Here is a 15346-nt window from a genome sequence, read left to right on the forward strand (position 1 = left end):
CTACCGCCGCAACAGCTGTAACGTGCCCACAGCGCTTATCCTCCCAAACCAAATCCATCTGTCTACTACTACCTGCTACTGCAGCTACAGTATCTACTATTAACGTTCAAGTCTTTCTCTTTCCTCCTTTAGATATGCCTCGCCTCGAGGGGCGAAGCCATACTGTTCCCGAACTGCCCGTCTTGTCCTCTTCTACCTTTCGAATTCCTACGAGGGCAGTTTCGCCAAACAGAGCAAGTCCAGCTGGGAACAGTGGAATGCCAATTTTTTTGAAAGGCCAGCCAGCTGTCCCTCGAGTGACCGTTCCCCATCTCGCTCTTTATTGGTCCTCGAGCTTCCACGAGAAGCCTCACTGCTGTTGTCTCTTCCGAACCGGTTCAAATTTTAGACTCCTCTTTCCTTCCTGTTCTATATAAGCCAACGCCTTTCTGGCTTCCGTCTTCATCTTTCAAAGCAAGCTCTCCTTGCTCTGTCCGCTTCCTGAGCCCCATCCATGGCGATCTCTTCTACCATCGCCGCCTTCTTGTTGTTTCTATTCTCTTTTGCGTTCCAGTTTTGCCATGGCGGAAGAATTATTCTATCCGCTTCCGCCGTAGCGGAGGAGCAGCCGCTCGCCACCATGACCTACCACAAGGGCGCCCTGCTCTACGGCAACGTCTCCGTCAACCTCATCTTCTATGGCAAGTTCTCCGCCGCTCAGCGCGCCGTCGTCTCTGACTTCGTCGCCTCACTCTCCTCTCTTCCCCAGCAAAAGGACTCCCTCGAGCCCTCCGTCGCCACCTGGTGGCGCGGTCTCGCACGGTACTACGCCTCCCCCCGCATCCACCTTCCCAAGCTAGCCCTCGGAAAGCTGATCCTCGACGAGGGTTACACCCTTGGACGATCCCTCCACGATGCCGACGTCTTCAACCTCGCCGCTCGCGGTGCGCCCCGTAGCGCCGTGAATGTGGTACTCACCGCCGAGGACGTGGCCGTGGAGGGCTTCTGCATGAGCCGGTGCGGCACGCACGCGTCGTCGCGGCGGAGCCGAGCCGGGCGGTTCGCTTACGTGTGGGTGGGCAACTCGGCGAAGCAGTGCCCCGGGCAGTGCGCGTGGCCGTTCCACCAGCCGCAGTACGGTCCGCAATCCCCGCCACTCGTGGCGCCGAACGGGGACGTCGGGATCGACGGGGTGCTAATTAACCTGGCAGGTCTTCTCGCCGGCACCGCGACCAACCCTTTCGGCAACGGATTCTTCCAAGGCCCGAAGGAAGCACCGCTGGAGGCGGCGACGGCGTGCACAGGAGTCTACGGGAAGGGTGCCTATCCTGGGTACGCAGGGAACCTACTAGTGGACCCAACTACCGGGGCCAGCTACAATGCTAATGGGGTCCGCGGGAGGAAATACTTGGTGCCTGCGCTTTTTGATCCGTCCACGTCATCCTGCTCCACCCTGGTGTAGTAGGTTGGGGTAGTCGTGGAGAGGACAAAGGAGTATACACTGCCACGCAGTCATTTCATTACTAGCTTATTAGTGTGTATTTTGTAGTAACAATAGTTTGTAATAATTCTTTCATTTATTGGATGAATGTTTTAGAAACGAAATCATTAGTGATCATGAATGAGGTTAATCTTGCCATAAGCACAGTCAATAAGGCCCCCGGCAGCGAAGGGCAAAGCAAGGGATAGAGAGAAGGACAGAAGGTGACATCTGTATCCAGAATTGATACGGATGAATAAAATAATTAATCAAACTTTAAGTAGAATTGTTGACTGAGGTTCGTCAGGAATTGCACAATAACGTAAACTTGCCAAATTTCAATCTAAACAATAGAAACGTGAACAAATTGTCAACGACAAACCTGAGAAAATCATTATAATTTTGAAAAAGCTATCAAAAATGAGCTTTGGACATTCTAGGTTTCTGATTATGAACAACTTGTCCGTTGATTGTGTTAATCGCTGATTAGAGTGTTTTAGCCTGGAATATTTACTACATCCATCTTTTGTTCTCGGTTCAGGACATGAAACACAAAATTAAAACATGTAATAATTCATAGTGATCTTCCAAGAAATAAAGAAGATACCGACGAAGATGTCATTGTTGTCGCTGAGAAGATCACCGTTTGGAATCTTGTCAGATTCTCAAACCAAATCCCTTTCGTTTGGATGTTCTCCCTTGCCCACCGCCGCTTTTACTGTGCACACACTGATCACCCCTCTTCCTCTACCTTCTCAATTGCTCTTAGACATATAAGAAGAAACCATCGGTTTGTAACTGATGCTTTGATGACACATTATGGAGGAAGATGAAGGTGAAAAGACACCCCTTCATCTTCCTAACGTTGCAACTAATGCAACGTCCAACATTTCCCACTCGTCTAAGTCAATCCATAAAGGTTATAGTCACATAGACCATGTCAGTACATAGACTATAAGATGATCATGTCACAAGGCCAAAGTCAAATGTTAATTGGTCACAAAGACCAAATAAGTCATATACACTATTTGACGATCAAGTCATGAAAATTAGAACAAAATTAATAGTCACAAAGGCTAAATAATTTCAGTTTAGATATATTATTTTTTCTTGGACTAACTTTATTTTGCAGAAAATAAGGGGTTGGAAAAAACTGGTTCGGGCGCCCGGAAGGGTCCGGGCACCCGTAGCTAGTCCAGGCGCTCAGAGTTGGTCTGGACGCCTAGAACTCAAAAGTTATCGTCAAGCTGATGTGGAGCTCACGGAGTGGCCGAGCCACGTGGTCCAGGCGCCCCGGAGGGGTTCTGGGCACCCGGAACAGCCTATAAAAGCAGCTTCGACTAAGAGCTTGAGAACAACACAACGAACGACTTCCGCTTCTTTGAGCTATTTAGAAAACGCTTCTACGACGCCCAAAAGCTCGGACGATGGTTTTACTGAAGATTTTCTTATACAAAGTTGTCGGTATTCTTTAAATTTCTAATTATTTGTAAAACTCTATTTGTAATCTTTCTGATTGATTAGTATTGTCCATCAAAAACACTCTCATGTGCAGGCCTTGGAGTAGAAGTCTCCATAGGCTCTGAACCAAGTAAATTCTTGGTGTTTGTGTTGTCTATCTTTGTTTTCTGTTGCGGATTTACTCAAAACGAGCGAATTAGCCACGAGCGCTATTCACCCCCCCCCCCCCCCCACCCCACCCTCTAGCGCTTTTTGATCCTACAATTGGTATAAGAGCAAGGCCGCTCTGAATTGGTGAAACCACCAATTGAGCAAGGGGGGGTTCCTTTTTGAAAGAAAAATAGATATCGTTTGTGTTCAAAATAAATCCTTACGCCTTTCATTTTTTTCCCCTCCAAAACATTTTTTGAAAAAAAATCATTTTCATCTTTTCACCATTAGTCAATATTGAAAAAATATCGCATTTAACAAAATTTGAAATAATATTTTATTATTTTTTTTCAAAATTAGTGAATTGTTATTTTTATTTTTCTCCCATACTACTAATCTAAGACCAAATATTGGAACATTTGTTATTGTTTTTTTTTTTGTGCGAGATTTCTTTAATGGCCTACCAAGAGGGATATAGCACTACACGCCCTTCCCTCTTCGTTGGCGAAGACTTCGTTTACTGAAAGAACCGAATGGAATACCACCTCAAGATGCAAGTCGAGATGTGGATAATCATCCAGACGAGATTCGCATATCCAACCGAAGATGGAGTCCTTATCCCATGCGACAAATGGGATGCTCCAACAAGAAAAAGGATTGAGGCTGATGCAAAGGCTACCTAGACTCTACAATACGGCCTGACAAAAGAAGAGCTGAACCGAGTTGGCCCGTTTTCAAGCGTAAAAGAACTATGGGAGAAGTTGATCAAACTGCACGAGGGAACTTCGGACACGAAGATAAGCAAACGTGATTTAATTTTAAATAAACTGTATAACATAAAAATGCAGGAGGGTGAGTCGAAAAGCCAACTTCACACACGGATTCATGACCTGCTAAACGACCTTCATGCAATTGGTCAGAAGGTGGAAAACAACGATATAATCTAGTATGCACTCAATGCATTTCTGAGAAACACTTTGTGTAACGACTACCCTTCTTATTACTACTACTACCTAAGAGTGACCGTTACTTAACTACTAACTCTACTTAACCGGTATGATTAAAATCACAAGGAAACCCTACCGAAAAATTTCGACAAAGTCTCCCCTGTACTGGTGACCTTAAACTGACATACATGTTGAGTTTTTCGAGCCGCGAAAACCACGTTTTTGCGTCGCGGAAACCCCAAATCACCCATGCCACTGGATCTCGTGCGAAGGATAGATTTCAAAATTTAAATACGAGTACGAGTTTCTACTTAGATCTACTCCTAGACCTACATGAAGAAAGATTTATACCTTCGATGCGAAGCCCTTCGCAATCCTGCTTGTCCTCGGTTCGCCGGATCTCGAAAGTGTCAAAGTAGACACTTCTCTATGTGTATCCACACAAGCAAGAGATGGAGAAAAATCTCTAAGGATGTGCTATCAACCTTAGAGATCAGTAGGGAGGAGAGGGAGAGCAAGAAGAAAACTCAAGAGGAAGAAGAAGATGGAGTTACAACCACTTGAATGGAAAAATTAATTTTTCATTCCACCTAAAAGTGGTCGGCCACTTCAAGGCATGTAACCCCCATGGAATATCAAGAGTCAAACTTGATCAAATGAAGAAGCCTTGATGATGTGGCATTTGACAAGTCAAAGTCAAGTCAAAACTTGACTCTTCATCTTCCTACTTAAGTTAAGTCAAACTTGACCACTTATCTCCCTTGGTTGATCTAATCTAACCATTGGTTCAAGTCAATTTTAATTTAATGAATCTCTATTCATTGAATTAAATTAATTAAATGAGTCTAAGTCTAAATTAGACTCACTTAACACATGAACCAAATTGAGTCCAACTCAATTAGCCTACTTTGGATTACTCTTAATCCAATTTGGTTAATCATATGAACGTAATCATTTAGGTTCATCTAATGAACCTAATCTCCATCTAATTGCCCTTAGTGTGTGACCCTATAGGTTCTTGTAACGTTGGCAATGCCCCTAAACCCATTTAGGAGCATAAGTAATGAGCGGTATCTGTAGGACCGTTGGGCCGGCTAGAAGGGGGGGTTGAATAGCCCTGAATAAAACACAACCCTTTCTCGAACAAATAAGCTAACACTTGAAAAATAGATTAAGCAGAAAATAAAGCATAAAAATGAGGCACCGGATTTGACTTGGTTACAACCGGGGAGGTTGTTAATCCAAGGAAGATGATTGCACTAAGAACTCCTTCAGGCGGAGAAGCCTCGTTTATAGCAGTGTAGGCACAAAAAGAGAGAAGCTAATCAAAGCAGTGGAAGCACACAAGTGTTGTTACAATTTCTGAACTGATGAAAAGCTTCTGGACCAAGGCTATATTTATAGCCTTGGTCGGGGCGCCTGGAAGGGTTCCGGGCACCTTGGGGGGGGGGATAAAACTTTATCCCCCAACGTTCAGATCGCGTAAATCGTGATCTTGGTCAACATCAGGGTCCGGGTGCCCGGAAGCATTCCGGGCGCCCCGGAGCAAAAAGTCAACTGTAGTTGACTTTTTGTCCGGGACCACTTCTCCGTTAAGTCCCCGTCTCGGTCCGGGTCTTCTGCTCCGGATCCGCTTGATTTGGGTGATCTCTGATATCCGGAATAGGGCTCACCCGAACCCATCTTCCGGTCTTCTCGAGCGTGCTTCCCTCCGGCTTCTCGTCCCTCGGAATTGTCGCGTGTCCCTTCTCGTCCACCAGCGTACTCATCCGCAGACTTCGTCCCTCGATCACACCCCGTGCCGACCTTCGCGTTAGCTGCGTCTCTTGCTCCCCGAGCAATCTTCCGCTCTGGCTTTCGTACCTCAGAACCATCGCGCGCACTTCCTTCTCGTCCGCCGGAGTACTCTTCCGCAGCGCCTCGTCCCTCGGACGCACCGTGTGCCGTCCTTCTCGCTAGCCGCGTCTTCCGCTCGAGTACCTGTGCTCCTAAGCTCCTGCACACTTAGACACAAGGTTAGAAACAAACAGGACCTAACTTAACTTGTTGATCACACCAAAACAACCTTGGAGTTCCAACAATCTCCCCCTTTTTGGTGTGATCAACCCAAGTTAAGCTAGGGCTAAAAATAGACATTAAATAACATTAAGTAAATTAACTTAATTTTTAATTTAAGTGCAAAAATATAGAAAAATTAAATCTATCTACCTACCTCCCTCTAGACTTATACTTTCCCTTCTCCCCCTTTGATCACAAAAAATGGGGTTCCAAGAAAAATAATCTAAGGGTTAAAAACTTAGAAAAGTATTTCTAAAAAAAATTTCTAAGTTTTTAAGAAATTTAGAAAATTTTTCTAAGTATTTTAAGCTGAGATTTCTTGTTTAGAAAGATTCTTAACTTAAAAAAAATGATTTTTGAGAATATAAAAAATTCTAAGTAAATTTCTAATTTGAAATAAAATGTTTTGAATAACCTTGTTCAAGCATTAATTAATTCTTGTATTAATACTTCATTAGTAAGTTAATTAAACATTTATTTCAATATTTTGGCTTCCAGGTCGTGGTGAGGCACTAGGCCTTCTTGGTTATTGGAGCAACAACCACTTCCTTAGACAAAGCCTCATAAAGAAATTATTTGTTTAATTCTCTCACTTAAAGCGCTAATTTTAATTTTAAAATTAATTTAAGCATGATTTAGGAACCCAATATAGGTTCCAACCTACTGGATTAACTAAAAGGTTTTTAGGGACATGTTTTCTTGAGATGTTCCTGATTTGTCCTGGGTGATATTTAAAGTACCAATTTAAATTATTAAATCTTCTAAAATTGGTTTTAGATGAACATGCATAGTTCTTTAAGTTATCTATTTGAATTTTCAAATTTTGATTTTCTAATTCTAATTTTTCATTTTTCAATTTTAATTTATCTAATTCTTCTAAGGGACAAGACTTAGCTAGAATTACTTTTAAATTTTTATTTTCACTTTCTAATTTGCAGCAGTCTTTTGTTAACAGTTTAACGAACTTAAACATTTTATCAGGAGGAAGAGATCGTACCTGACTTACCTTGTCGATCTCGTTGTCCGTTTCTCCCCCTGAGCTGCTGCTTTCTTCCGACGTGTCTCCCCCTTCATCGATGCTCTCGATGCTCATTTCGGAAGAGCTTGAATCGCAGTCATCGTCTTGATGGCTCGCCATTAGTGCGAGTCCGGAGAATGCTTCGACTTCGGATTCGGACGACGTATCGTCCCACGTCGCTTTCAGGGCCTTTCGTTTCTGGATAGGCTTCTTTCCCTTCTCCTTGTCTTTGTTCTTCAGCTTGGGGCAGTTGTCCTTGACGTGCCCTTCTTCGTCGTAGTGGTAGCAGCGGATCATCCTTTTCTTCTTCCCCTGCGGATGGTTAGCAGATCTAGATTTACAAAGTTTCTTGAATCTTCTTACCATCATTACCATTTCCTCGTTGTCGAGAGAGGATTCCGACTCAGGTTCGTCTCTCGAAGCTTTGAGGGCGACGTTGTTCTTGGGCTCCTTCATTCCTGCACATCTTGACTCATGGACTTCAAATGTTGAAAAAAAATCTTCTAATGAAATTTTTTCTAAGTCCTTAGAAATGTAAAAATCATCTACTAGTGATGCCCATTTTGAATTTCTCAGAAATGAATTTAACGCGTACCTGAGCGAATCTCGGTTACTTACCTCTTCTCCGAGATTCGTGAGTCCGGTGATTATTTCTTTAATTCTGGAGTGCAGATGTACGACTGTCTCGTCTTCCTCAAGTCGCAGGTTTGTGAGCTGATTCCGAAGCAGATCTCTTCTGGCGAGCTTGGCTTCGGACGTCCCTTCGTGCAGCTCGAGGAACTTTTCCCAAAGTTCCTTTGCCGAGTTGTATTTACCGATCCTGTTGACTTCTTGAGGCGGAAGTACGCTTAGCAGATGGTACTCTGCTTTGTCGTTCACCACGAAGTCAGCCTGCTCCTTTTTTGTCCATTTATCTATTTCCTTGTCCTCTGGAGCTTCAAAGCCAAATTTCATCGTTAAAAATAGTTCAATATCGGTTGTAAGAAATACCTGCATCAGTTTTTTCCATGTGGTGAAATCCCCTTCGTATTTCGGCGAGTGGATGCTTGGTCCGGCCATTTCGTTGCTTCATTCGGCGGTTATTCCTCCTGAAGCACCTCGGCTCTGATACCACTTGTAGGACCGTTGGGCCGGCTAGAAGGGGGGGTTGAATAGCCCTGAATAAAACACAACCCTTTCTCGAACAATTAAGCTAACACTTGAAAAATAGATTAAGCAGAAAATAAAGCATAAAAACGAGGCACCGGATTTGACTTGGTTACAACCGGGGAGGTTGTTAATCCAAGGAAGATGATTGCACTAAGAACTCCTTCAGGCGGAGAAGCCTCGTTTATAGCAGTGTAGGCACAAAAAGAGAGAAGCTAATCAAAGCAGTGGAAGCACACAAGTGTTGTTACAATTTCTGAACTGATGAAAAGCTTCTGGACCAAGGCTATATTTATAGCCTTGGTCGGGGCGCCTGGAAGGGTTCCGGGCGCCCTGGGGGGGATAAAACTTTATCCCCCAACGTTTAGATCGCGTAAATCGCGATCTTGGTCAACATCAGGGTCCGGGCGCCTGGAAGCATTCCGGGCGCCCCGGACAGCTCCGGGCGCTCGGATTGGTTTCGGGCGCCCAGGAGCAAAAAGTCAACTGTAGTTGACTTTTTGTCCGGGACCACTTCTCCGTTAAGTCCCCGTCTCGGTCCGGGTCTTCTGCTCCGGATCCGCTTGATTTGGGTGATCTCTGATATCCGGAATAGGGCTCACCCGAACCCAACTTCCGGTCTTCTCGAGCGTGCTTCCCTCCGGCTTCTCGTCCCTCGGAATTGCCGCGTGTCCCTTCTCGTCCACCAGCGTACTCATCCGCAGACTTCGTCCCTCGATCGTACCCGTGCCGACCTTCGCGTTAGCTGCGTCTCTTGCTCCCCGAGCAATCTTCCGCTCCGGCTTTCGTACCTCAGAACCATCGCGCGCACTTCCTTCTCGTCCGCCGGTGTACTCTTCCGCAGCGCCTCGTCCCTCGGACGCACCGTGTGCCATCCTTCTCGCTAGCTGCGTCTTCCGCTCGAGTACCTGTTCTCCTAAGCTCCTGCACACTTAGACACAAGGTTAGAAACAAACAGGACCTAACTTAACTTGTTGATCACACCAAAACAACCTTGGGGTTCCAACAGTATCTAGCAACACATCATTACTACCCAAGTTACAAGAATGTTGAGATCCAACATCACCTTGTGACTACTAATTGTAACTCCTCACAAAATATGACAAGTGTTCTTCTATCCTAGACATCTAGATTGATCAATGTGAGGCATAGACCGTGTCATCCTCTAATCAATCTAAATCTTGAACTCCAAGTAGACTCACTCAATCAAATGAGCTCAATATCCTATATTGACTCATTTGGGCATGGCCATGCACTTTGTGGTCTCACTCTATCAAGAATATCGATGTCGCTCCCGTCATATAGGAGGGATAGATCCCATCTACATCACTCACATCCCTCTGCATAATTCGTTACATACCCAGTAATCGCCTTTATAGTCCACCCAGTTACGGGTGACGTTTGACGAAACCAAAGTACATAACTCCTTATGTAGGGATCCATGGTGACTTCAGGTATAAGGACTAGTAGTCATACTAATAGCCACATGAGAAAGAATATGACACTCATATAACGATCCATGATACTTTCTCATGGCGGGTCATTCAGTATACATTCTCCAATGCATACCCATATGTCAACTTGATATCTCTATATCTATGACTTGTGAGATCAAGTCATCGAGTTGACCTACATGCTAGTCTTATTGCATTAACATTGTCCCTGAATGTTAATACTCGACTAGGAATGATTAAGAGTAGTGTTCCCTATATCATCTCACTATCGGTTCAACTAACCGATTGATATAGGTGAGAACCGTCTACTCAAGGACGTTATTATACTTAGTTTATTTGGCACCAATACAAGTAAGTATAATAACCAAAAACTAAATGCCTTTATTTATATAGAATATGATACAACAAGTCCAAAATACAATCATCAAATGATTGGCTCTAGGGCTCTAGCTAACAATCTCCCACTAGCACTAGTGCCAATCAGTGTAGGCTCTAAGCCCCAATGACCTAGTGTGACCATCACGCTTCCTCTGTGCCAAAGCCTTGGTCAAGGGATCTGCGATGTTAGCCTCTGTAGGTACTCTACAAATCTTCACATCTCCTCTCTCGATGATCTCTCAAATGAGATGGAAGCGCCGTAGTATGTGTTTGGTCCGCTGGTGTGAGCGAGGTTCCTTCGCCTGTGCTATAGCTCTATTGTTGTCACAATAGAGCTCAATGGGGTCAGCAATGCTAGGAACCACCCCAAGTCCAGTGATGAACTTGCGGATCCAAACTGCCTCCTTTGCTGCCTCTGATGCAGCAATGTACTCGGCTTCTGTTGTAGAATCAGCTACTGTATCCTACTTCAAACTCTTCCAGCTGACATCACCACCATTAATGCAAAATACAAACCCCGACTGCGATCTATAGTCATCCTGGTTGGTCTGGAAGCTAGCATCTCTGTAATCCTTTACAGCTAGCTCATCATCGCCTCCATATATCAAGAAATATTCTTTAGTCCTTCTTAAGTACTTAAGAATATTCTTGACCGCTCTTCAGTGACTTTCACCTGGATCTGACTGGTATCTGCTCGTCATGCTCAAAGCATACAAGACATCAGGTCAAGTATATAGCATGGCGTACATGATCAATCCTATGGCTGAGGCATAAGGGATCTGATCCATGCGGTCTCTCTCCTCTCTAGAAGAGGGACCTTGAGTCTTCGAAAGCCTCACGCCATGTGATATCGGCAGAAATCCCTTTTTGGAGTTCTACATGGCAAACCGTAGGAGTACCTTGTCATGTATGTACTCTGACTTAGGCCAAGCAATCTCTTAGATCTATCTCTATAGATCTGTATCCCTAGAATGCGGGATGCCTCACCTAAGTCCTTCATTGAGAAGCAACTCCCTAGCCAGGTCTTGACAGACTGAAGCATAGGGATGTCCTTCCCAATGAGTAGTATGTCATCCACATACAATATGAGGAAGACAACTATATCCCCTACAACCTTTTTGTAGACACAAGGCTCATTTTCAATCTTGATGAAACCAAACTGTTTGATTGAATCATCGAATCGAAGATTCCAGCTCCGAGAAGCTTGCTTTAGTCCATAAATGGACCTATACAGCTTGCATACTCTGCTAGTATGTTGTGGATCTACAAAACCCTCAGGTTGTGTCATGTACACATTCTCGAGTAGGTTTCCATTCAGAAACACGGTTTTGACATCCATCTGCCATATCTCATAGTCATGGTAGGCTGCAATAGCAAGCATGATCCGAATGGACTTAAACATCGCTACTGGAGAAAAGGTTTTATCATAGTCAATACCATGAATCTGCTTGAAACCTTTAGCTACCAAGCGACCCTTATAGATAAGTCCATCCATATCAGTCTTTCTTTTAAAGACCCACTTACACCCAATAGGTTTTACCCCTTCAGGTGGATCAACCAAAGTCCATACTTGGTGGGTGTACATGGATTCCATTTCGGATCTCATGGCTTCTAGCCATTTCTCGGAATCTGGTCTCATCACAGCTTCCTGATAGGTGGTAGGCTCATCCTCTATGAGCATAATGTCATCATGGTCAGACAAGAGAAATGAGTATCTCTCGGGTGACGACCTATCGACTTGCGAAGAGGTATGTCTACTTGAGCGGTTGTTGTTCCTCAACTCCTTGTGGAACAACATCATCCATAACACTTTGTGGTTCAGTTCAATTTCCATCGAGGCATCAGTGCTATTGTTTGCATCTTGAACTTCTTCAAGATCGAGCAGCTCTACTAGTCTTTCTAGAAACAAAGTCCCTTTCTAGAAAGACCCCGGTCTTTGCCACAACTACTTGCTGACTGGGAATGTAGAAGTAATATCCCTTAGTTTCCTTGGGATATCCAATGAAATAGCACTTGTCAGATTTGGGTCCTAATTTTTCTGAGACTTGACGTCTAACGTAAGCCTCACAACCCCAAATCCTCATGAAAGACACCTGAGCATCTCTCCCAGTCCATATCCTATATGGTGTCTTTATCACGACCTTGGATGGAACTCGGTTGAGTATAAAAGCTGCCGTGTCTAAAGCATAGCCCCAAAGGTATGTCGGAAGATCTGTGTGACTCATCATAGATCGTACCATATCTAATAAGGTATGATTCCTCCTTTCGGATACACCATTCCACTGTGGTGTTCCAGGAGGAGTGAGTTGGGATAGAATCCCACACTCAGCTAGATAGTCACGGAACTCATGGCTAAGGTATTCTCCACCTCGATCGGATCGAAGTATCTTAATACTCTTGCCAAGCTGGTTCTGTACTTCATTCTTGAATTCTTTGAACTTTTCAAAGGATTCAGACTTATGTGTCATCAAGTACACATAACCATATCTACTGAAGTCATCAGTAAATGTGATGAAGTACCTATAACCACCTCCAACAGCGACATTGAAAGGGCCACATACATCACTATGTATAAGTCCTAACAAATCAGTCGCTCTCTCGCTGTGCCCACTAAAGGGAGTCTTGGTCATCTTGCCTCGTAGGCATGACTCGCATATCTCATATGATTCAAAATCAAATGAGTCCAGCAAACCATCCTTATGGAGCTGGGATAAGCGCTTGTCATTTATATGACCTAAGCGACAGTGCCAGAGGTAGGTTTGGTTCATGTCGTTTGACTTGAACCTCTTGGTATTTATGTTATAGATAGGACTCTCAAGGTCTAGAATATAGAGTCCGTTTATCAGAGGTACACTACAATAGAACATATCGTTTAAAAAGACGGAACAACATTTGTTATTTATTGTAAACGAGAAACCTTTCTTGTCCAAACAAGAAACTGATATAATGTTCTTAGTTAATGCAGGCACATAACAACAATCGACTAACTCTAGTACAAGCCCAGAGGGCAGAGATAAAAAATAAGTCCCTACAGCAACAGCAGCAACCCATGCTCCATTGTCTACTCGTAGGTCCACCTCACCCTTTGTCAATGCCTTGCTATTTCTCAGCGCCTGCACATCAGTACAAATGTGAGAAGCACATCCAGTATCTAATACCCATGATGTAGAAATAGATAGATTGACTTCTATAACATATATACCTGAAGTGGAAGTCTCACTTCGCTTCTTCTTAAGATCCTCTAAGTATACCTTGCAATTCCTCTTCCAGTGCCCAGTCTGACCGCAGTGGAAGCAGGTAGCATCCTTGGCGACCCCTCCTTTAGGCTTCAGTGCCTTGCCTTTGCCCTTGGCTTGGGACTTTCCCTTGCCTTTGGGCTTGCCCTTGCCCTTATGTTTCTGAACCATCAGAACAGTGTTGGGCTTAGCCTTCTTAAGGTTCAGCTCAGCAGTTCTTAACATGCTAAGTAGCTCGGGCAGTGGCTTGTCAATCTCGTTCATATTGTAGTTTAGAACGAATTGACTGTAGCTATCCGGCAAGGATTGCAAGATCAGGTCAGTGGCCAGCTCTTGGCCAAATGGGAACCCCAACCTTTGTAGGTTCTCTATGTACCCAATCATTTTGAGTATATATGGGCCTACAGGAGCCCCGTCTGACATCTTACACTGAAACAGTACCCTTGAGACCTCAAATCTCTCATGCCTCGCTTGACCTAAGATGTTCAACCATATCGTAAGCGCCCATTAACTCGTGTTGCTTCTGAAGCTCAGAGTTCATGGTCGCGAGCAATAGACAAGACACATCTAATGCGTCATCTTGATGCTTCTTGAAAGCATCTCGGTTAGCTCGCGGGACAGTGGCAGGAGGAGCCTCCGGAATGGGCTGCTCCAGAACGTACAGTTTACGTTCTTGGGTGAGAACTATTCTCAGGTTCCTGTACCAGTCCAGGAAGTTTGCTCCGTTGATCTTGTCCTTCTCGAGGACAGATCGCAGGGAGAATGTGTTCGTGTTCGACGTCATGGCAATTCTACAATAGAAATAAATGCAAAAATAAGTATCATATTCTTAATCATTTAATTAGGCTTTTAACTAAATGATGCTCCCACTGAATTCTATAATTCATGTGGGACAAGATCCACATCATACTAACCCTTGAGTTAGCTTTGGCTAATACGCCCAAGACTTAGTATGATCGGTAGGTAACGATTACCAATTACATCTCTATGCAACTCTTGTTTATAGAATCAAAATCCGCATTTATATTAAAACTCGAGTTAGCTTTGGCTAATACGCCCGAGAGTTCATATATATGTGATTTTGACCTAACTTTCCAACCGTTGGAAGAATGCCTATAGTTATACTCGATCCAACCGAGTTAACTAGGAATACTCAATCTAATTGAGTTGTACTCACCCATGCGTTGATAGGCGGGACCAAGATTGTCCCTCCGTACCCTACCAAGATAGTATGTGTTACTCTGCTTTGGCAGATTCAACAACTACATGCGATCGAGGTAGTGGTAGGTATCACGGCATGGTAGGCATTACGAGTTGACATGATTTAGATCTAATTTAAACGATGATGCGTATCATATACTTGATTTAGATCTAATCTAATCGTGGGGTGCATCATGTGCACGATATAGATCTAATCTAATCGCTAGGCACTAATTAACTACTTAATTAAACATGCATCACATACATATAAGCAATTAATTAAATTATTTTGTGATTGTGTCATGGCCCTACTACGATCTTCTCAAGCCAATGAGAAGATCGGATAGTCAACCTAAGGTCAGCAGCTTCTCAAGCTTCTTCATTTGACCACCTTGTGTTGCTCGCACCCTCCTCGTAACTCCGTCTCGTGTGGACCTTCCACCGCTTCAAAATTTACATTACAATTTTGAAACTCGAGTTACATTCGAGTCTAAATCTAATTTACAACCAGAATATAAGAGAAAGGCATGACACGCAGGTCATGAAAATAAAAAAAAATAAATAAATACAGCACGCACATCACATAACGGCACGCAGGCCGTATTATGAATTACAACACATTTCCAAATCCAATTTGGGTCGTTTGGGCCATGACTATCACAAAATTAATATATAATTCTAAATTATATATTTTTTTCATAATTTTCTGTAATTTTAATAATTTTTACAATTTTATGAGTAAATTTTTCCCGGCGGTCCTGTTTAGCATTTTCGGGCGTAATCGTGGAACGAATCTCCTTACGGGGCCAGGGGCAGTGCCCCTACACGCGATCTAACCA

The 15346-nt window shown here is 43.8% G+C and overlaps 1 protein-coding gene across 1 annotated transcript; it reads left to right on the top strand.

The window, feature by feature from the left end:
• The first annotated feature begins 365 nt into the window (after nucleotides 1-365).
• Nucleotides 366-1584, top strand: LOC122009744 (protein PHOSPHATE-INDUCED 1 homolog). The gene has a single exon (XM_042566024.1). The coding sequence runs from the start codon at nucleotides 494-496 to the stop codon at nucleotides 1439-1441; it is 948 nt and encodes a 315-aa protein (XP_042421958.1). The 5' UTR covers nucleotides 366-493; the 3' UTR covers nucleotides 1442-1584.
• The last annotated feature ends 13762 nt before the right edge of the window (nucleotides 1585-15346 follow it).

The sequence above is a fragment of the Zingiber officinale genome, chromosome 8A (genome assembly GCF_018446385.1).
Source record: "Zingiber officinale cultivar Zhangliang chromosome 8A, Zo_v1.1, whole genome shotgun sequence".
Classification (NCBI taxonomy): domain Eukaryota; kingdom Viridiplantae; phylum Streptophyta; class Magnoliopsida; order Zingiberales; family Zingiberaceae; genus Zingiber; species Zingiber officinale.

Coding starts and splice junctions, on each gene's coding strand:
- LOC122009744 (XM_042566024.1), top strand. CDS start 494: ATGGCGATCTCTTCTACCATCGCCGCCTTCTTGTTGTTTCTATTCTCT.